General features: G+C 40.2%; 2 protein-coding genes across 5 annotated transcripts in view; both read right to left on the bottom strand.

Annotated features, from left to right (window-relative positions):
* The window catches only part of LOC754534 (serine/threonine-protein kinase WNK2), a 93,565-nt gene extending 75,223 nt beyond the window's left edge, over positions 1-18,342 (bottom strand). For 2 of the 3 annotated variants that reach the window (XM_030972868.1, XM_030972870.1), the window contains exons 1-2: positions 17,976-18,341; positions 16,162-17,491 (exon numbers count right to left, since the gene is read on the bottom strand). In XM_030972868.1, the coding sequence (XP_030828728.1) occupies positions 16,162-17,001 (840 nt within the window). In that variant the 5' untranslated portion in view covers positions 17,002-17,491; positions 17,976-18,341. Of the gene's footprint in view, positions 1-16,161; positions 17,492-17,975 lie in introns of all 3 variants that reach the window. The other variant, XM_030972869.1, reaches the window with a different exon arrangement.
* On the bottom strand, positions 5,687-12,404 carry LOC115919349. 2 transcript variants are annotated; one of them, XM_030972872.1, is made up of 3 exons: positions 11,762-12,404; positions 11,330-11,458; positions 5,687-11,173 (listed from the first exon to the last, which is right to left on the bottom strand). In XM_030972872.1, the coding sequence occupies exons 1-3, from the start codon at positions 11,922-11,924 to the stop codon at positions 6,876-6,878; spliced, it is 4,590 nt and encodes a 1,529-aa protein (XP_030828732.1). In that variant the 5' UTR covers positions 11,925-12,404; the 3' UTR covers positions 5,687-6,875. The 2 variants fall into 2 exon arrangements, with proteins under 2 accessions (XP_030828732.1, XP_030828733.1); XM_030972873.1 differs by lacking the exon at positions 11,330-11,458.
* Positions 18,343-21,654: the final 3,312 nt, after the last annotated feature.

Genomic DNA, 21,654 nt, shown 5'->3' with positions numbered 1-21,654 from the left:
AAAGCACTCAAGAAAATACTCGAATCAAAACGAGAACCAATGAATATTCAGACTGATAAAGGGACGGAATTCACCAACAGGATTTTTCAATCGTTTTTGAAGAAAAAGAATATACATTTTTACACGACCCATAATACTACAAAAGCATCCGTGGTCGAACGGTTCAACCGTACGTTAAAGGAAAAGATGTTTAAGTATCTCACACATCGCGATACTTCGAAATATATCAATGTACTGCCACGTTTTGTAAGGGCATACAACCACTCTCATCACAGCTCTATCAAAACCAAACCCATACTCGTCACAAAAGACAACGAGGGGGATATTTGGAAAACATTGTACCTCAAACCAAAAAAGGGGAGGGGGAAAAAAGCAAAGTATACTGCGGGGGATCGGGTTCGCATCAGTAGAGCCAAACAAACTTTTGAAAAGGGGTACCGCCCCAATTGGACCCAAGAAGTGTTTAACGTTACCAAAAGTAGAGAGCGTGATGTTCCCGTGTACGATATAGAGGATGATCGTGGGGAAAAAGTGATGGGTACCTTTTACGGACCAGAGTTACAGAAAGTGAAGAAAGACAAAGAGGGCGTGTTTAGAGTTGAAGAGGTATTGAAGAAGAGAACGCGCAAGGGTAAAAAAGAATATTTTGTCAAATTCTTAGGCTACCCCTCATCCTTTAACCTGTGGGTAAATAATATTCAAAAATCATACAACAACCCCTAACACTGCCATTTCATTTTATAATCATGGAGAGTGAAGACCAAGTTTACCTGACTCTTCCAAGCAACAGTTCCTTCGATTATTTTCCAAACAACACGTTGACCAGTTTTACCACCAAGTTGGCAACTCCTTTGGTATTGCGGGGAGAGTATGAAGTGGCGTTGGTGGATATCATCTATCCTCATTCGTGGACAAATGTCAACTTCACAAACAACAAATACAGCTTTTCAATCGGGGATCAGGTCATCACGGTGGGGCGTGTTCCCGTAGGACATTACAGAGATGCACAGAGTGTATGCACCGCATTCAACGAATCCCTGCCAGCCAATTTGCGAAACAAGGCCAGTTTCAACATCAATCCATCGACGCTCAAAGTGAGGGCCGAAATACAACCAGACAGTGGGGTTTATCTCAGCGAGGGGCTGGGGCAATTGTTTGGTTTTCCAGAAGGGACCCTTTGTACTAACCAGGAAGGAAAATTTCTCCCCGACCTCAATGGAGGTCTTTTTGCCATGTACGTTTACACCGACATTATAGAAAATCAGAGAGTCGGGGATATCAGCGCTCCTCTGCTTAGGATCGTGGCGGTGGATCACAAACGTGCTGGCGAGGTTGTCGACCGTTCTTACCAAACTCCCCATTACCTCCCCGTCAAGAGCAAATACATTGACACTATACACATAGATATAAGGAGTGACTTTGGAGACAAGGTGCCATTTCAAAACGGGAAGGTGGTCTTGAAACTACATTTTCGTTCTGTACGGAGACGATCGTTTCATCTTTAATCCGCATCATGGAGTATGGAAGAGGCGGAGGGGGTGGATTACCCGTCTTTAGAGGAGCTCGAATGCAAAGGGGGTATGGATTAGGCAGTATGTTAAAAGGGCTTCTCCGATCTGCCATCCCCATCGTTAAATCGGGAGGGAAATTACTTGGCAAGAAAGCATGGCAGACCGGGTTGAATGTGGTGCGTGACGTGGCTAATGGGAAATCCCTGGCATCTGCCACCACATCCAATCTCAAAAAGTTGGGTCAGCAATTCACTTCCAATTCATCAGGCAGGGTGAAAAAAAAGGTTAAAAGGAAGCGTCCCAAGAAGGACCCCGTCAGTTTGCCAAATGCAAAGAGAAGGAGAACTTCCGATATATTTGACCGGTAGAAAAGAAAAGAAAAGAAAAGAAGAAAAAAATGGAGAGAATACATCACATGTCTTGCGAATGCTCAAAGTCTGAAACAGACTTGTTCAGCATCCCCCCTACCCAAACGACTGTGGAAAAGGGAAAATGGGTTGAATTTTTCCCTCTCACAAACATTTCCGACACAACCCCCATCCAATTTCATCTGCAAGGATCCACGGAGGAGTACACGGACCTCTCGCAATCTCTCATCCATCTGCAAGTAAAAGTTGTGAATGGAGATGGTACACCACTGGCTGAAGATGCCCAAGTTGGCCCGACCAACATGTTTTTACACTCCCTGTTTAGCGACGTGGACTTGATGCTGAATGACAGACTCATCACCCCATCCACAAACACGTACGCCTACAGGGCAGCCCTGGAGACATTGCTCACGTACGGGCCTGAAGCCAAAGAATCTCAGCTAACATCCGCCCTCTTTTACAAGGACACGCCCGGTCACATGGACGATGGGAATCCCCTACGTGAGGATGCGGGTAATATGGGTTTGAAAGAAAGACATCGCTTCATCAAAGGGAGCAAGACCGTTGACATGGTGGGTCTTCTTCATCTCGATATGGTCTTTCAAGACAAACTGCTCCTGGGTGGCGTGGATATTAAACTTAAACTCAATCGCAGCAAGAACAGCTTCAGTCTGATGTCATCCGTCCAGAACGCCGAATACAAAGTCATCATCACCAGCGCCTCATTGCATGTGAGAAGAGTCAAATTGAGCCCAGAGACATCCCTTCTCCACGCCAAGACGTTAGAAACGCAGACAGCCAAGTATCCTATCCGCCGATCCGAGGTCAAAACATTTTCTATACCACGAGGGAACCTGTCATTCACGAGAGAAAGCCTCATCCTGGGGCAGATGCCCAAACGCCTCGTCATTGGGTGCGTCAGTAACACAGCTTTCAACGGAAACTACGCAAAAAATCCATTCAACTTTCATCATTACGACCTGAACTTCTTGGCACTGTACGCAGACTCTGAGCAAATACCATGGAAACCCATCCGCCCCAACTTTTCAGCACCTGACCCCAACTACATCTTGGCATACCAGACACTCTTTTCAGGCATCAACTCTATGTTTCATGACAAAGGGAATCAGATTACCAGAACCGACTACGACAAGGGATACACGCTGTACGCGTTTGACATGACACCCGATCTATCTACGGGAGATTGTTTCAACTTGCGTAAACATGGCAACGTTCGACTAGAGATGCAATTTGCGAGAGAACTACCAGAAACAGTGAATGTGATGGTCTATGCAGAATATGAAAGCGTGATAGAAATAGACAGAAACCGCAACGTCATCATCGACTTTGGGGGTTAATGGGGCATTCGTGTTATAAATAGTTTAAACATTTTATGGCATGGATACTCGACAACTGCAATACATAGGGGAGTCTGATCTAAAATTAAAATCCACGTTTTTAGGGGTTTTCCCATCGGACGGTCTACCCACAGTCATAAAAACATACCCGGCAGCACTCATTGCCAATGTAGATACGCACGACCAAGATGGAAGCCACTGGGTCGCCATCTACTTCACCAAAACTAAAGGGGGTGAATTTTTGGATTCATTTGGGAGACATCCTTCCATGTGTTCTCCTCGTTTTAAACCTTTCCTGAACAAGTTTTCCAAAGCATGGACTTATAACCAAAGGTCCTTGCAATCGTTTTGGTCCGCCGTGTGTGGGCAGTATTGTTTGTATTATCTATTGCATCGGGTCAGGGGAGATAGTATGGCCAGTATCGTATCCACATTCAATCAGAGCCGTGCTCAAAATGACAAGAAAGTTCACGCATCCATCCAACGACTCTATCCAAACAAAAATGCACCCATTCACGATCCAAGTTTCATTCTAAAACAAATTGCAAAGTCCTTTAATTAATGATTGTGCATGAATTTGAAGTCGATGTAGTAGTTGTAATCATATGAAGTAGTAGTATTATGTAGTATTTAAATATTGATAGAAATAAATAGATGAAAAAAAATATATATATCATTGTTTAAGATTTCATTGTTAAGAAAATTTGTATGTTTATGTATTTCAAATGTATAAAGTGTGTCTTGACAAATCCAATCACACACACACACACACGCACACACACGCACACACATGCATGCATAGAGAGAAAAAAAACTGTATATAAAACGCATGAACAATTCTTATCGTGTATACCATTGATGTCATATTTATTATGTCAATATATATATATATATTTCAATAAAGTTTCTCAGTTACAATAAAAAGTACAATTGTCTTTTTTTTTCTTCTTTGTTACAGTTGTCACAGTATTTACAATTTAACAATCTTCAGGAGAGAGTGTGGGAGGGGTGAATGATAGAATGATGAATAAATTCCAGTTGTATGAAACGAAACATGAACAATGTACAGAAATAGCGAGTGAAAGATTATCTTCTAAAGTCAAGAGAAAAGTACGTGAGAGTCCTAGATAGACCAACATCTTTTTTTTCAGCGTGTAATAGCACGGTAAATTGATATTACGTTTAAAATACAAAACATATCCATCGCAGAACTTTTCATATCATCTACGTACATAATCATCAGTACACAATATATACATGTAAATAAAAGACGTGAAATATTGCAACTATTCTATTCCAACTTTTTTTTTTCTTTGGTTCTATATATCCACAATCGATCAAAAGCTTTCCCATTTCAGAGAAGGTTTCTTTGATTTTTTTGAAGGTGCATGTATTTTAGACCTCGTCGTGATGATGGGTGGTGTTTGTGGTAACACTTTTGGGGAGTTTGTGGCACTCGCTCCTTTCAGTTTGATATGTTGCAAGATTTCACGTCTGTCTTTGTTCAAAATCAACGTTTCTGGTACATTGGCGTCTCGCAGGACCTGTAAAAAGTATTGCCAACCCATAGGCTTGGCCATGTTACGATCTTTTAATACATCATACATCAAATCAATGACGTTGGAACCTCCGATGACCCGACCATTAAAAACCAATTCACCGCGAGTATTCCATCCCCATAATTCATTTTCTGGTTTCTTTAAAACGTGATCCATCAATAATTTAGCTTTGTGCTTCAACGTCACGGGCAACGTCTTTAAAACTTGTTCCCTCATGGAGCCGGTATGCTCCGTCTCACTCTGAGAGGGTGCATCTTGAGCGATGCTCTCCAGAGGAGGCTGTTCTGTCATTTTGACATGAATCGACGTGGGTCTTGCCTCATGATGTTGTAATTGTAGATATTTTTGCAAAGCTTCGTGGTATTGGACCACTTTATCCTTGTCCGATACACCGCTAGATTGTAAAATGGATTGAATACTCTCGTCCAACTTGGATAACACCCTGCTCGTGGGGTGAGCACTTCCCATGGATGCCTGAACTGCCCGTGCCATTTCCTCCGGTACCAACGTCATTTTCTTGGTATACTCCATCTATCCCGTCAAAAGCCGCAAAATAGGACCGAGAATTGCGCTTAAAAATCCTCCCTTTTGTACAAAAGTATCTTTTCTGACTTTATGACTGTTACGTTTATCAGCAGCTTTTCGCATATGTTTCTTATACCGAGATAAAGTCTTCTTTTGCGAAGCTGTTAGAGGTACATTGCCTTTTAAAGTATTTGAGCAGCATTCCGAAAGACAAGTAATCAATGTTTTAGTTGCATGCTCCAAAAAGGCTTTCCTCTGTCGAGGAGTGCACTTGGCAAGTACGCGCAGTTCAGGCACATGGGTCTTTACGTTGTGAGACATGATGAACTAATGATAATTTCCCAACTTCACGTCTTACCTTATACTTTTATTTTTTTGGTACATACACAGTAGTAAATTCATTTGGAAATATGTGTGTTCTTAATCTATGAGATTCTAACGTGTTCGCTTTTAAATCAATCAACAAGTAACCGTAAGGATTTTTGGTGGCATCGTTGTAAGCCTCCTGCACATATTTTGTTTGACCCGGGTAAAGTTGACGTCCTAAATGTGTAATCTGCGATTTGTCCCTGGGGTTTTTATAAATGACTAAATACTGAGCATTTAAACTGATGGTACGGGTCTCTTTACCAGCATGAAAAAGATTCTGAACAATAAATATGACAGAGAGGTTGCGATGATGCGATCCACGCGTAAACAAACTCGTCATATTTGCATCTTTTGTGCATTCTGCCATTAAATCGTCAACAATGATCAAATTACGTAAGTTGGGATCAATAACACCATCAAAACTACTTGGAAATCCTTCTATGAATTCTATAGTGGGCACTTCGGCCATCATTTCAGTATAGGCTTTTTGATACACGCCATAACACCAAATAATTTTTTGAGGTGGTTTTTCAATTAAATCCTGATTGTATTTTAACAGTTTTCGTACAAAGACAGTTTTGCCACTCCCCGTAGGGCCTGCCACCATGCAGGTAAAAGGATGCACAAATTTAACGGTCATGGTAACAATCGTCGACAAAATGTCAACCCTCCTCGTATGGCCTTACCAACGGCAAATGGGGTGAATGTAGAGTGCAATGGATTGATGTAGGTGATGGCACGTGCAATACGCAGCGTGGTTCTCCCAATCCATGCCCTGAATTCTCTCAACATACATAAAGTATGATAATAATAGAACGAACAGAGGCGTACTCCTCTACTACGGAATGTAGTCCAACCCATCATGCAACGTTGTGGATACGATGTTTTCTGCCGTTTGTTGGTCAATCCCCCACTGCCAGAGATGTCGAGTTCAAAGGAGCCTCGGTTGGTTTAAGGGATTGCAACGTGAAATAAATGAACAATGCTGTATGCACCCCAAATAAAATAACAAGACCTATAAATGATGTAGGTCTTGTAAAAAAGACAAAAGACTGTCCCTCCGAGAGCATGCTTCTCGCATAACGGCTACTCATAGAAATGATTCAATGTGCCATCATCCATGAAATAAATAACCCCCCTCAAAAACAAGATAAAGAGTAAAAAAAATGTCACGAATGATATATATTACTCTACATACCCGTACGGGATGGTAAAAAAGTCAGGCTTGATGACGCGCTTGTCATACACGACCCTGTAGTCCTTACGCCCCATTCGAGTCTCGATTCGTTGTCTTTTATTGACACGAGTGATTTGGTGGGGGTTGGTGACGGTGATCTTTTCGGAAGGGCCCGAGCCTACATTTTTTACCATTTGTTTCATCGTTTCATAATTGATGACCTGAGAATTGCTGTAGTTTAGGGTGATCCCTTTTACTTTACAGGTGCTCTCACCGGTGTTTGTTGTGTAGGCGTAATTTTTTGGGCCTCCTGAGATGAAGGAAGTTATGTATCTCCCATCCAGCTCATCAGTGAGATCGCCGAGGTAATCCCCGAGTGGAGGACACCATTCATCGGGTCTGTTTGACCTTTCGAGGTAAATGACGCTGTCCGTGTCGTAATACAGGACACGTTCCCCCACTCGGTCAATGACGTCGTACAATTTTAGCCTCGCTTGTGCCGTCGTGAATGCAGCTATCACCACATTGGATCGAGGACTCTGCTCTTCAAACTCATCATTCTTGACATATCGAACTTCTACCATCTCATCATTGATGAAGTTTAAATCAAGCACTCTGTACTCATCCGAGGTCAGAAGTGCGTAGAGCTGAGCAGGATCGCTAATTACATTAACGTTTGGGAGATTGCTTCTCATGCCAAACCGCCCCCAGAAGGAGTTGAGCATGAGTTTACTTAGAGATCTCAACCCCTTGTTCTTTTTTATGTTCTCTCGGTCCAATGTGATGCCCTCCTTCTCAAAGTAATTTTGGATGTACTTTTCTCGATCTTCTTCGGTTCGGCACCAATCGGGCCAGCCCGAGGCTTCTTGTTTGATCTTGAGGAATTGATTGATGTAAGCGGTGAACAGTCCATTGGCCCTATAGAGGTTACCTACATCTATCATATCAATGGGAATGCGCTTGTTTCTGAGATTCTGCGCCAACTTTCCAAAATGCCAGACAGATTCAATTTCAATTACCTTGTACCCCTTTTCCACAGCCTTCTCCACCTCCAAGGTAACCCATGTGCTGTGAATGATGCGTTCATTCTCGCTGTGCGTACATGGTGTCTGCTGGACATTTTTTGCACAAGTGTAGCACAAAGGGAAGAGAAGTTTACCGTTCACCTTGCATGGGAGAACAGGATGGAGCAAGTCTTGGGGAGGTAATACTTTGCATCTTACCAGACCGTAATAATCCGACAAATCTTTAAAGTTTTGCGTGATGATCTGGGGATGGCCTACTGGGTAAGACCCATATTTGTTTATGCTGGGGTACAAGGAAGTGAAGTCGACATATTTTATTTTTTCACCAGCTTTGCATTCGTACAACAGACAGCTGGCATTGGTACGACCTCCATAGAATGCTTCTCTAGGATTGAGGGGGATGGGGTTAGGCAAGCTTTGCTTGATATGTTGAGGGATGGAATTTTCTTCTTTTTTCCAGTCGCACTCCCACATCGTAACGTACTTCCAATCTTTAAGTATGTTTTGTACGCACCTTTCTTTCTCGAGCGTGTCGAGGTATAGCTCCCCCATCGTTTTCTTCACTCCAGGTCGACCACTGTCTGTGTTGAATGAGTAGCATTTTTGACAGCCGTGCCAGAAACAACCGTTGAATTCGTACACGGTCTTGTTTTCTAGGCAATAACCGTCCATGTAATATCTACCCACTTTCACTTCACCTTCATTTCTCGCGTGCTGAATGTAGATATTCTCTTGTTCCGCGACATGCGCCAACCATCTCAATGCCTTGTTAGACTGCATGTCTTTTGGTGCGTAACCAAGAGGAGGAATGACACCGATGGAGTTTTCATTTAAGAAATTTCTCCGATACACCAAATGGCACGCAGAAGCGATGGTGATGCATTTCGAGAATGGGTCAACACCCGTATCCTCTGGGTTGAGTTTGGTGATCTCTCGAAACATGCTCCGGAATTTCAAGCAACATTGCCTCAATATGTCAACATCGCTCACACAATAGGCATGTATTTCATCCTCCATTACAAAATCTTTTCCAGATGCAACCTCCTTCTCATACCATTCAAGGAATTCTTCCCTCTTTTTTGGCGACATGCCAGATGGATGATAGTACTTGGCATCTGGTACGGGCCCCTGATAATGAGTGTTGGCTGTCGTATTGAAGAGATGCGGAAAAAAACCCTTCTTCAATTCCTCCACTCCAAATGTAGCGGGAAGAGCAGAAAGGGGCATGGCAAAAAAGTTCAAAGAATCAATGAATTTGATCTGATTGAATGAAACATCCATGCTCATGATTTTCCCTCCAGCAAGTATGAGGTTGGGGATGATGCAATTCCGATAGAGATAATCTTGGATAAAAACACCATCATACCCCTTGAAATTGTGAGCAATGAAAACAGAGCGTGAATTCTCTTTGGATCCAAATACCCACTCGCAGAATTCATCCCCGGTATTAGGACCTTTGAAAACCTTTTGCTTGTCCTCTAACTTCCCACAGCGTTTGCACTCTTCTTCAAATGGCTTTTCAGCACAATGCTTGCATGCCCTATGGGCCACGCAATAGTTAGGAACATGCAGACCCGTTTCTTGGGTGCACTCAAAGTCAAAAAAGACGTATTTATTGAGATTTCTTAGACCAGCGGGTTTCCTACCAGGGTCAGTAACATCATCATCATCATCATCAACCATAACTCTCTCCGTTGCGTTATTAAGCCCTAACTCCTCCATCTCCTCATTTGTCAATGTGCGCCTAACCTCATCCTCCTCCTCATCGGAAGAGTCATCCTTTTCTTCCCGTTGTGGTTCTTTTTGAATGTAGCATTTGTGACCTGGATTAACATACTTTTTGCATAATCGACAGAAAGTTTGGCCGCAAATGTGCTTGGCTTTATGCTTTCTAAGCGTCTCTCTGTTACAAAGAATCTGACACTTGGGGCATTTGAAGTACAGGTCACATACGCCATGTTGCTTGTGATTTGACAAACAATGAGCATTCTTAAAGTTACGGTTACATTTTTTGCACAATTTGTAGGAATCGGGGTCATTGGAGGCGGGGCAGTCATCTCCCTTGCAAAGTTTGCAGCGGAAAATGCAGTCGTGTCTGAGTTTCTTGTCGTATCCTACCAAACACTCGTGGCAAAAATATGACTTGTTGTAGAAGGCGGCCATTGAAGTAATGAGATCAAAGTGATTGTCATGAACATACAGATAAATGGTATGCTGCCTGTCTTCGGGGCCAGCATACGTAATGAAGTTTAAGTGCTCTTTTGAAACAACCACCACCCTGAAACCGGCCATGAATTCCGTCTTTTCGAAGAGTTTAATCTCTTCGATGCCACATTTGGTATTTTCTGGAAGTTTGGCCTGTTTATACAGCTCAATGGCATATTCCCTTTGCTGTTTGTAACCATGTTTGATCGACTCAAAATTAGGGTGTTTTTCAATCCGGGCAATGCCAGTTACGATAGCCCTTGGACAACACATGTTATCTTTATTCTTCATCCTGATGATGCATCTTTTTCTGGACAATGTCTCTTCGATGGTTAAGCACTTCACATTGGAACCACCACCATTTGGCATAGCCATGTGTAATATGTTGAAAGAGACTGTTTCGTCCAAGCTTACCTTATCATTCGATTGAATAGTATTCTCAAGTTTGGTTGCAAATGCTTCGTGATTCATTTGATCCCTCCTTACAAATGGCATACTAACGGGTCTATCTAATTGTGGGGAATTGAAAACAATCCTAACAAAATCTCTATCATTTACCCCCTCAACCATCTCTTCAATGATATTTTCAAACATCTCATTTACGCGTGGCATCATTTCTATCATGGGACCGTTATTTTCTATGGGTTGGAAAGAAACGGTGTAATCAGTTACATTAGCATTGTATTTGCGTACATGTTTTTGACTCACTTTGGTCACGTGATGAGTAGGGAGATTGGGTTCTCTTGCAGGCGGTGCATCTACAACACGTTTCTTAGATCCCCCAACATGAAAAGACGAGGGTCCGGCTACTGCTGCTGCTCTTGGTTGACTGTGGGAGGGTCCGGCTACTGATGGTGGTTGTCGGGAGGGTCCGGCCACTGCTCTTGGTTGACGGGAAGGTCCAGCCACTGCTGGTGGTTGTCGGGAGGGTCCGGCCACTGCTGATGCTGGATGGCGGGAGGGTCCAGCCACTGCTGTTGCTGCTGGTTGGCGGTTAGAGGGGCCAGGTACTGATGTTGCGTCACATGGCTTATTTGTATTGATGTCCATCTCCATTAAATGGTCATCGGAAATGCCTATGAAAAAAAAAAAAAAGATATATAAGAACGGATAAAAAGTTTCATTCAACCGCTACAATGTATTGTGTTGTCTTCATACATGAAAAAAAAAAAATGAACATTCATCCAATGATCCTTTGCATTGATGTATATATAAATGAAGTATACACTAACCGTCATCAAAATTTGGTTGCCATGGAGTAGCTGCGTCATGTGGAAGACCTTGCTGGTGCTGCGTTGCTAGGGGGAGAGGGGGCTGTTGGTTCTCGACGAACACATCCACTAAATCATCATCGGTAATCCCTACAAGTATAATTGAATAATTTAATTAAATTTATAATTTGAACGTATACTTTATAATACTTTATAAATCTTTTTTTTTTTTTTGCTTACACGTGAGTTTATGTTTCAAATGGAGATATCAATCATTATTTAATTTGCATTGAACAAAAAAAAAAACACTCATTATGTCACATCGTTGCCTATTATGGATTTTCGATGCTTAATCTCCTTCTTGAATTCCAGATGCAAACCCGATATGGTAACACTACAAAATTATTCAATTATGAATATGAAAATAAATAAATAAATATGATTAGCACTTACCATCTTCCAAGTCCTGCAAACTCAAAAAGTAGGATGACCTTGCAAATACCAAAGCATGTTGTTCTGGTTCAAGGTCTTCATAATATTCCTCACGAAAACTCGATACTTCTTCCAGGCATGTACATGCCCGAAGCTTGTGCATTAAATCACATGTAGAAATCATGGTACATTATAGAATCTGGCCAGTATTACAACAAAAACAAAGCGATGTTGACTCAACGACAGTTAGATGATACTTGCCCATAGGTTCACCATTTTCTCTCGTCCAATCACAAACAAGTACCAACTTTGGGTCACTTCCTTTCTAAAAAAATCCTCGCATTCTCATTGGTCGGTAACACACACATTCAACATACATGCCGGGTGGCCCATTGTTTGGTCATTTGGTCCTTGTCCCTCGTACCCTACACACGTCCATCCTCCACCTCTCCATGAATGAATGAATGATGTAAACAAAAGAACTTCCTCCAGGGGATGTACCCTCATTACGTAACTTCCGCCGGAAGGACACCCCAATTAACTCATTAACACTCCCCTATTGTTTACCGGAAGTCACCGGAAGGATTAACTAATTAACCGGAAGGATTAACTAATTAACCGGAAATGCCAATTAACACTTCCTATATAGGGGTACCTATCTTCTCACGCACGTACGTACAAATCGAAGGCCAGGATCAAGAAAACAAATCGTCAAATGGAGAAATAAACAAGCATTCAAATAGTCATTAGAGATCTGTCGAGGTTTGTTTGTAGGCCTAGTTTATTATTTTATCTCAAATAGAATTCAGAATTATCTTATTAATAAGTTAAGAACACCTACGATGTTCTCGATCGTAGTTACTCTCATTTTGCCACCAGCCGACCTCGCTTCAAAAAGCTACCCCGCCAGCTTCCCAAGACGAACGTTTCGAGTCCCGGTAAAATTCCGAGGGTGCATCGGTTTCGCTGGCAAACTTCCAGCCCGACAGCTTCCCACCAAAAGTGGCGAGAGTGTGTGTGCGAGGAACGATTTTGGTTTCGTGAATGCACGTTACGCAACTGAGCTGAGCGTGTCACTTTCAGCTGTCGAATGTCTATAAGGACATTTTTACATCTTATTTCATTAGTTAGGCCTATGTATGCCGACCTTTCTATAATTACAACAGTTAAAAAGATAATTTCTTCAAATTTGCTCCTACTACCGAGAGAGTGGCGGAAGGTTTGTGTGTGAGGTGCGATTTTGATTTGGAATACCCGGCCCGGTAAACTTGCCAATTAAGTCCTTCTGACTTTCGATGTTTGTGAAATTGACAATTTATTTATTCATTTGCTCATCAATATTTTTAGTTACTTTAAAATACTGTTTAATGTGCAAGTTTGATGTTCTTAATCAATCTTTCCTGTTCATATTGTTAAGATTAAAAAGTTATTAAATTGATCGTTCGATCTATTCACATTATGAAATTAAAATTTGTAGACTCTCTTTGAACTTATGATTAGATAAGCGGCCTATCTGTTTTTGGAAAATTGCCCCTTGCTCTGGTAAATTCCCGTGGCAAAGGGCAACTTAAAAAAAAAAATTGCCCCTTGCTCCTGGCTGCTAAATCTAAGGCTTGCGGGCCGCCGCCTTGTTTGCAGGCGCGTAGCCAGAGTTTGGTGTTTGGGGGGGCACATGTAATCGATCGAGGTAAAAAAAAGGGGTCTACAAAATTTCAACCGATCCTGGAAATTTTAGGGGGGCACATGCCCCCCGTTCCCCCCCCCTCCCCCCCCCCCCCCCCCCCCCCCCCCGTGGCTACGCGCCTGCTTGTTTGTATGTACCGTAGACCTCTATACATTCTGTGAAGAAGCTGGTGCTAAAAGTCATGGGAAATTGATCCTGCACAAGTTTCATAAAATACACATGACATCTAACAAAAACAGAATCAATTTTTTTGGCCTCATACTCGATGCCCTTTTTGTAAAATATTTTGGCCTCGATGCCCTTTTTGTAAAAATATTTTGGCCTTGGTGCCCTTAAAAATATGAGGTACTCGAGGCCAAACTGGCCTTGCCCTAAAAATGACGAAATTTAAGGCCTGATGTACTGTATAATGTACTGTAATGTATTCTTGTGAATAGACACCATTCTTTTTTTTTTTAATAAATATGATCTACATGTACATGTACAAATTTTGTTCACTTCCCATTTGAATCAAAAAGCAATTGTAAATTTATGTACAGTACATTAAACACACTACATGTACACTGTAATTAATATGTACATGTGGGCTGTACATGTATACACATGCACTATTACATGTAGCCTTCATGTAGCCATACTGTACATAACATGGACATGTACGAATGTATCCATGTACTTGTACGTACAAAAACATACTGGTAATACACATACCGGTACATATAAGTATAAATGCAAACACAATTCAATGGCATTTGTCTCGTGGCAAAACACAATCAAATTGGTAATTTCAGTCATTTTTTATAATTAACTTTTAAAATCTTAGCCATAAACAATGAATACTACAGGCCTTTACATGTTTGTATGGGTCATATTTTTACTGAATTCTCTCCAACTCAACCCTTACATTACAGTTACAGCCTTTTGCATGGGTATTATACTCAATGCTTCTTTTTACGATCAGACTGCATTCACTCTTTATTATTACTATCCCTTGTTCATTTAAAGACTTTACATCTAGACTTTACATCTAGACTTTAAAGTATACAGCCTTTTATTGGGGACAATCACATTCAATAGTTTATAATGTACGATCAACTGCCCTCCCTCATTATTCTGACTCTGGCAACCACTGGACTCTCTCGATAAGAAGAATATCCAAATACCTATTCATCAAGCCTACAGTACATAGAATGTAAGGTTCCTGATAAGCCTATTGAATATGATCACATGTAATTCTTTAATGTTCTACTTACATGTACATGTACATGTATATTAAGTTCAGTTTATAAAACCAAATAAAAACAGGAATACTGTGTAAGTTTAAATTATTTGTTCCCTTCTGGAATCATCTTAACTAGATCGGGATCAATGTATCTTTAGCACTATTTAGGAAACGATCGTAAAAATCTCTGAAGACTTAAATTATCTGGCAAATTGCAAGAAAAAGCATTCCAATGACAATACACAATAATTTTATTTTAAGCAGTGGACCATTTACCGCCTACAAACATACTGTTTATTGTAAGTTTGTTCAACAAAGCATGTGATTCCCTCCACTGGTCCTCTTTGAACAGAGAGCTATGTAAACTTACAATAACCCTATAATCTCCACTAATCTCATTGGAATGTGCCAGAATTGTTTAGAAGTGGAAATAAAAAGTGACTTCATAATAGAATTTATATTCTTCCCACAAGTGCGATAAAAATATATGTAGCACCCATGAATCATACTAAAATTCACATCGTTCACAAGTATTCCTGGTGAGTACATCTTTGTTATAAATGGCAAACTAGAGGATCAAGGATTACCTTTGATATAAAATAACAAATAAACACACACAAAAAAATCTGCATTATTTTGAAAGTTTAGAAGTACTACATTCTTTTTGACATGTTGCCTATATATGAAAATACATAAAATCATTCTAACATGTTCTGCATACAGTAGTCTCCCATTCAATACACAAGTGTAAACAGCCTTTACAATACAAAGTCAACTGTACAATGTATACTACCAGCGCCATGTTGCTTGTGTCATTTTGTCAGTACTAAATAGTACAAAACATGACAGTTCTAAAAAACTAATTTGTTTAAGTTGTAAAAGGTAATCTGAGTTCTGCGAATGGCAGATATTTTTACAGAATCAAAACAAAACTTTAAATGAATATTCAAGACTACAACAAGACTACAAATATTAAAAAAAGATGCTAGTCAAATTTTAAATCATTATAATACAAAGTGTTTATTAGCTACACTGTAAGCAAAGGAGAATTGGACTATGATGTAAAAGTCCCAACATATATAAAAAGAAATCTGAATTGCACATTTCATTAAACATAATTTCTACTAAGTGTTTGTTTATTTGACATTTCAGAACTGGTAAAAACCCTCTTCTCAAGGATGCAATTCAATTTCAAGAACTGAAAAGTAACTTTCAATCACACTACTGCGGTGTTGCCTTTACTCAAATCACATGTTCTTTATACACAGTAAAATGACCATTAGAAGTTTGTCCCTAATTAACACTAACAAATTAAGTAAGAGGCAAATAGAACACACTACGTGTAATGTATAATGCATACAAGATAAAACTAGGTATTCTTTAAAGCATATACACAGTGTACATGTATAATAACGTTTTAAAAATAACAGAATTAATGACAAATATTAGTCCTGTTACTTTTGTAGAAGACTGATATTAACAAACAAGAAGAAAGGCAAATTAAAATGTACATACCTGCAATTCACACCATGCCACTGCAACTCCAGTCTCTGTATCCAACCCTCTGAACACAGTCTTGAAGGAACCTTGTCCTACTGCTACATCATACTTCATGAAGCGGCCATCAGCAGACTTAGCAATGGCTTTTTCTTCCACTGCTTCTGGTTCTGCTTCCTCAGTTTCTATTAGGAGACGTCTTTCAGAATCATGCATTTCATGTATCTGTAAAGGCTCAACCTTCTCTTCTTTGTGTACCTCTATGTGACCATTTTCAGTGATATCCTTTACAGGAGCCATAATTACAACTGACTTTTGTTTCTTTCCATTTCCGGAAGCTATTCTACCCCTTTCTGGCTTCATATTACTGTCTTTTCTGGCGCTCTTCAGAGCAGTTCCATTTGGATGTGAATTTGCTAAGTGAACAGATGTATCAGGCACTTTTTCTTTTAATAGTTCTTTATCACCGATGCTATCTAATCTACTGCTATATCCAGTGGTGCTACTTTCATCACTGATTACTGTGTGTTTTGTATCAGCTGCACTTTCAGAGTTTTCTGTAACCTTGTCGTTGTGGAAGGACTCAACATTCACATCAGTATCAGAAAAGTTAGGAGATCTGCGATTAGAAATCACGACGCTGTTTCCCATACTGGACTCGCCATTTACACCCGAGTGACTCGCATCGGCAGCTTCTGCCTCCTCTGTCTGTGTGTCACCAGACTTGCCTTTGCTGCCTTGCTTAGTCACACTCTCACTGCTATGACTCTTTAGTGGGACGTCCGTGTCTCTTTCCTCCAACGACGCAACTCCGTTTGACAGCGAGCTGCCGCTGTTGTGGCTCTCTGACTTACTCATTGTGATTGGTAACTAAGTTCACCCAAACACAACCGTTACATTAGTCCCAAGCAGGGCTCAGGACAAAGTTACTCACTTGAGAGAATCAAATGTGAGCTAGCCTAGGCTTTAGGTACAAAAACTGGATAAAAATCCAGTTTTATGGACTACCTGGACACTATAGTGTTCCAAATGATACCCCTTTCACTGCCTATTGCACACTTGCACAAGTAGCAAATTGGCTTGCTGCCAGATGCAGCACACTGTTCAATTGGTATTTCCATTGTGTATTCCTCCATGATGAAAAATTGTTGTCCACTTCCCTTGCATTGCAGGATAGGTGGCTGAACAATCTACAAGTACTACAGGTCTACTGTGTTAGTTGGTAAGAGCTGGTCAAGTCAAGCCTGGGAGCCCTCAGTCATTCACTCGACACTTTGTGGAGTGAGAACTGATTCTCCGTCTTTAGTAGATCTTAATTTATTTTCTTGGTATGATTTTCGTTCCGATTCTGCAAAAAAAAAAGAAAAGTGACATCATTTAATTTAAATTTAACAAAGAGTCAAAAGATGAATGAGAGAAGACTTAACTTGTTTAGATCTATTTCTTAATAAGATATCGATCATCGCAAAGGGAACACTGCCGATAAAAATACATAATTAATAGTAGACTACACAACATAATTCTAAATTTGGAAGTCTCAAATTTCTGATCACTGTCCCTCCTTTTGGATCACAAAAAAGACATTTTTTCACACCAGTTTAATATTATAATATTAATCTAGCCTAATTTACCATCACAGACACAGTCAACAAATGAACAATGAATGAATCACAATGTCAAATGAATTGTCTGAGTGAGTGAATAAACAATTGTTTTAAAATCTTTCTGAGATCTAGATCAAGTCAATCATTACAGAAATTACAAATTGAATGAGTTGGTGAAATTTTATGGTAGAATCTACATGATTTTTTTAAAGTTCGAGTCTACGTTACCGCTTCTGAAGTTTAATCACTTGCGTGGTCTGTGCAAAACCTTCCCATCTTCAATGCATAATTTGCATTGCTTCTCTACGCGATGTCTGTCTTGTGTGGGTTGCATCCATTCGACATGTTCAATGAAACAAGTTGGTGTAAAGTCACACTTCCATATCCATTGCCCAGTAAGTGATCCAGAAGTTCCTAATTTCCTGAATTATTATGAAATGGCTGTCCTATTGAAACTCAAGGCAATTCATGCAAAGTGGGGTACACCAACGTTGCTTACAACCCCTTGCCTTGTGGACACACTTCGGTCATGTTTTGCGTAGGCCCTCCATTTTCCCTATACTTATTACGTATTCGATACCGATTCTACACACGTTATACGTTATTTTGTATATACGTTAAAGTTGTACGTTAACCGAAGACTATCCACAACGCGGATGGATTATTTGATAGGTCTTTTATTTCAAAACAGATATATCTAACATTGGCCTTGTCAGAGAAAATAGCATATCACGAAATAAGCAAAGCATTACATCCAGTCCCGACAGAAAATAAATATTCTCTGATTCTCCAGAACTTATGGATATGGAAAACACTCGATGACCTACTTTATTTCTCTGCGCAATAGTCTGTTCACCTTTCTAACATAAGTGGGCAGGTGTCGATCGCATCTCGTTTGTACTTTGACAATTTTGGGGGCCGTGTGCAGGGGGCCTCCTACGGACCAGTGCCCTGACTAACAGTCCCATTTAAATTATATACTTTTTTTTATCACATCATTAGCCCCGGCTAGATCTCCGTTATTGTTATTCCTCTTTCTCCTCATTTTGAAGGCCATTATGAGAAATTCTTATGTGTATAAAAACTTAATCCTCCACCTCCCCTTCTATCACCTCATCTCCTCCAGCTCAAGAATGGCATCATAATCGCTCCTCCTCTCTCTCTCTCTCATTTTCTTCCACTCCTCCTCCTGCCTTAGATAAATTAAGGCCTATTAGTTATATAATTATGTGTTGACTTGTGAGTCCCACACGCCTTCATTCTTCATTAGCCGTTATTTTTTCCTCCTTTTTTTCTTTCTTTCTGTATTTCTTTTTCTTTTTTTCTGTAAATTTTACTATTTTATTTATTTATTTCTACATTTCTTTCATTGTCAGTCTTTTTCTTTAAGTTCTTCTTCCTCCACTTCTTCTTCTGCTTCTTCTTTTGATATGAAATATTTATGATTGATATGATATTTTTAAGACACGGGCATATAATAAGTGCATTTTTGACGATGGTTTGCTAATGTTTTTTGCCCGAATATCAGCTCTTCAATCTCTAAATCATTATGCACTCTCGGATCGCTCACGTGAAACATTATTTTTTAACACTCTTTGTTTGTATTGGAAATTACATATTCGGGCATTCCCTGAATCCCTGCCCGAATTATGATGTGGTGGCCAGTGCCCAAATATCGGAACTTTAGAAATTCCTTGGAGCTACAGCCCCAGGCCCTGCGCCTCGGCCTACATAATTATGTATCTTTCAAGACATTATTTATATTCAATAATCTGTGGTTAATTTTGCATCATTCCTAATTTGCCATTATCATTTCTATAGTACACATTTATTCCTTATACATGTAGCCTTTGTTTTCGAAGGGTATTCTAAATTTGTGTAGCACGGTCGTTTTCTGTGTCTTTTTTTAATAGAAATTCGAGCTATGATTGGAAAATAAGAGCAGTATATGGTAATATAAAAAGGCGAAAATAATACCATCCCCTCCAAATTCCAATTGTTTAATTGTGTTTATACTTTCCCCGAAGGTCTTATTGAAAAGGCTCGGTTATAGTGTGTTCTTGACCTGCAGAACAACAGACATATAGCATTTGTCCAAACAGATTTTGACGACATAAAAACAATATACTAGCAGTATGTGATCGATGTTTACCGTGTCACGTTGGCATAGCGTGTGCCCTGAGGTGAGGGGGCGGGGGCACTAGGTGGACGTTCTTTAATTCAACATGGTTTATTAAAATTGAACAACCAAACTCCTTATTTTGCCCCCCCCCCCTTATCTCTATCTCTCTCTCTATCTCTTTCTCTTTCTCTTTTCTCTATAATCTCTTTCCTTTTATCCCTTTCGCCTTGAAGGCCTTTATCTCTTTATCATTATAATACCAATTCGACCGTGCCCGCAGACCCAACCATTATGCAATGAATGCGTTATAAGGGAATTCATAAGAGGGGAGAACTTGTAAAATGGTTTATCGAACTTCTGAATGATTTGATTTGATTTGACTTCCATTTTATTTCCGAAGACATTTCCCACGGGAGGGGAGGGTCGTCTGCTGGCCTCACTTTATCGCGATTGGATGCGCCACTGATTGTCAAAAGGAAGAGAGAATAAAGCATTTTATACGACCATAACGATGAAGAAAATGTCAAGAAAGGGGGTATACTTGTAAAATGTTTATTTTGATAGATTTGGGCACTAGGTTGTTCCTACTCACGAGGGAAGAATACACATAGTGAAAATTAAAATTTTCTCAATAAATATTATTAGATGAGCAAAATACGCCATTAGGCCTTTGCCCACTCATGCCCACTCATGTTTTATACGAAAACCACACCCACCCCCTCCTCTACGAGGGCCAACTTTCCTTCCTCGGTACAAGGCACAAAGCATGATGTCATTTTCTATTTTTAACACGTTTATTGCTACGACGTAGATGACGCTATAACTCCAAAATCGTCCTCAATCCTGAACTGGCTAGATCCACTTTATAGCAGGCAAGCACTTTGTGATCTGAACCGGACACGACTTGTTCGACAGCCTTTTTTTTTTTCATAGTTCTGGTGCTGAAACATATTGGTTAATTAAGTCAAGATTACAAGCTGGCAGGGGTGGCGATTTCTATTCATGATCGGATGGACGAAATGCGAGATTTTTTTACAATATTTACCTGTTATTTGAAGGATATTATGCGACGGAGCGTAGCGACCGAGCGAGAAGATTTTCGTACATTTGTATAAGTCTAAACGCAACACTCTTGGGCCTAAAAGTGTGTTGCAGTCTTTTATTCATCAGTATTTGGGACGATCCCCCTGAAAAAATTGAGGTGGCGGGGGGGGGGGAGGGACGTGTCCACCCCCAACATCCACCCCTACAAGCTGTTGCATATATTTTGCATTTTATCGAGATATTGATATAATCAAGATAGGCTTGTTCAACTTCAAGTGCCAAATTATCGATACTATTTTTGCAATTATGAATATTGACACGATCACAAAGACTTTAGACAATTTTTAACGCAGTCAAGGGCAATATGGACACCTAGGATACAGTATATTCCAGTTGAATAAGAAGAAGGATTATACGCAATACTCAATGTCGAAAGTCTTTTTAATATTAAAATGTTATTTTTTCAGCCAGTTAAACATTGTTAAATAGACATATCAGTTACGATCGATTTAGTGTTTCTCTATTATAGTACGGTCAAACCTGCCTTAGTGACCACCTGTCTACAAAAACCCCACTCTTGGTTTCCCTTGAAATAGGTTTCTAACTGAAACGTGTACTAAAGGAACCTGTCTTTTTGTGTTTCTATTGGGCGGTCGCTATAGGCAGGTTTAACTGTATATTGATGACTATTCTACTGTTTACCATGGAAATGGTTAGCCGACAACTAAAGTAATAAAATAA

The sequence above is a fragment of the Strongylocentrotus purpuratus genome, unplaced genomic scaffold (genome assembly GCF_000002235.5).
Source record: "Strongylocentrotus purpuratus isolate Spur 01 unplaced genomic scaffold, Spur_5.0 spur5_scaffold_6, whole genome shotgun sequence".
Taxonomy (NCBI): domain Eukaryota; kingdom Metazoa; phylum Echinodermata; class Echinoidea; order Camarodonta; family Strongylocentrotidae; genus Strongylocentrotus; species Strongylocentrotus purpuratus.
This window is presented reverse-complemented; position numbering and strand designations above follow the sequence as displayed.

Excerpts from the sequence above, each read along its gene's own strand:
- LOC115919349 (XM_030972872.1), bottom strand. The coding sequence starts at position 11,924 with ATGATTTCTACATGTGATTTAATGCACAAGCTTCGGGCATGTACATGC. Across the intron at positions 11,459-11,761 it reads TTTGCAGGACTTGGAAGATG|GGATTACCGATGATGATTTA; the intron begins GTAAGTGCTAAT and ends TTATACTTGTAG. Across the intron at positions 11,174-11,329 it reads GCAACCAAATTTTGATGACG|GCATTTCCGATGACCATTTA; the intron begins GTTAGTGTATAC and ends TTTTTTTCATAG.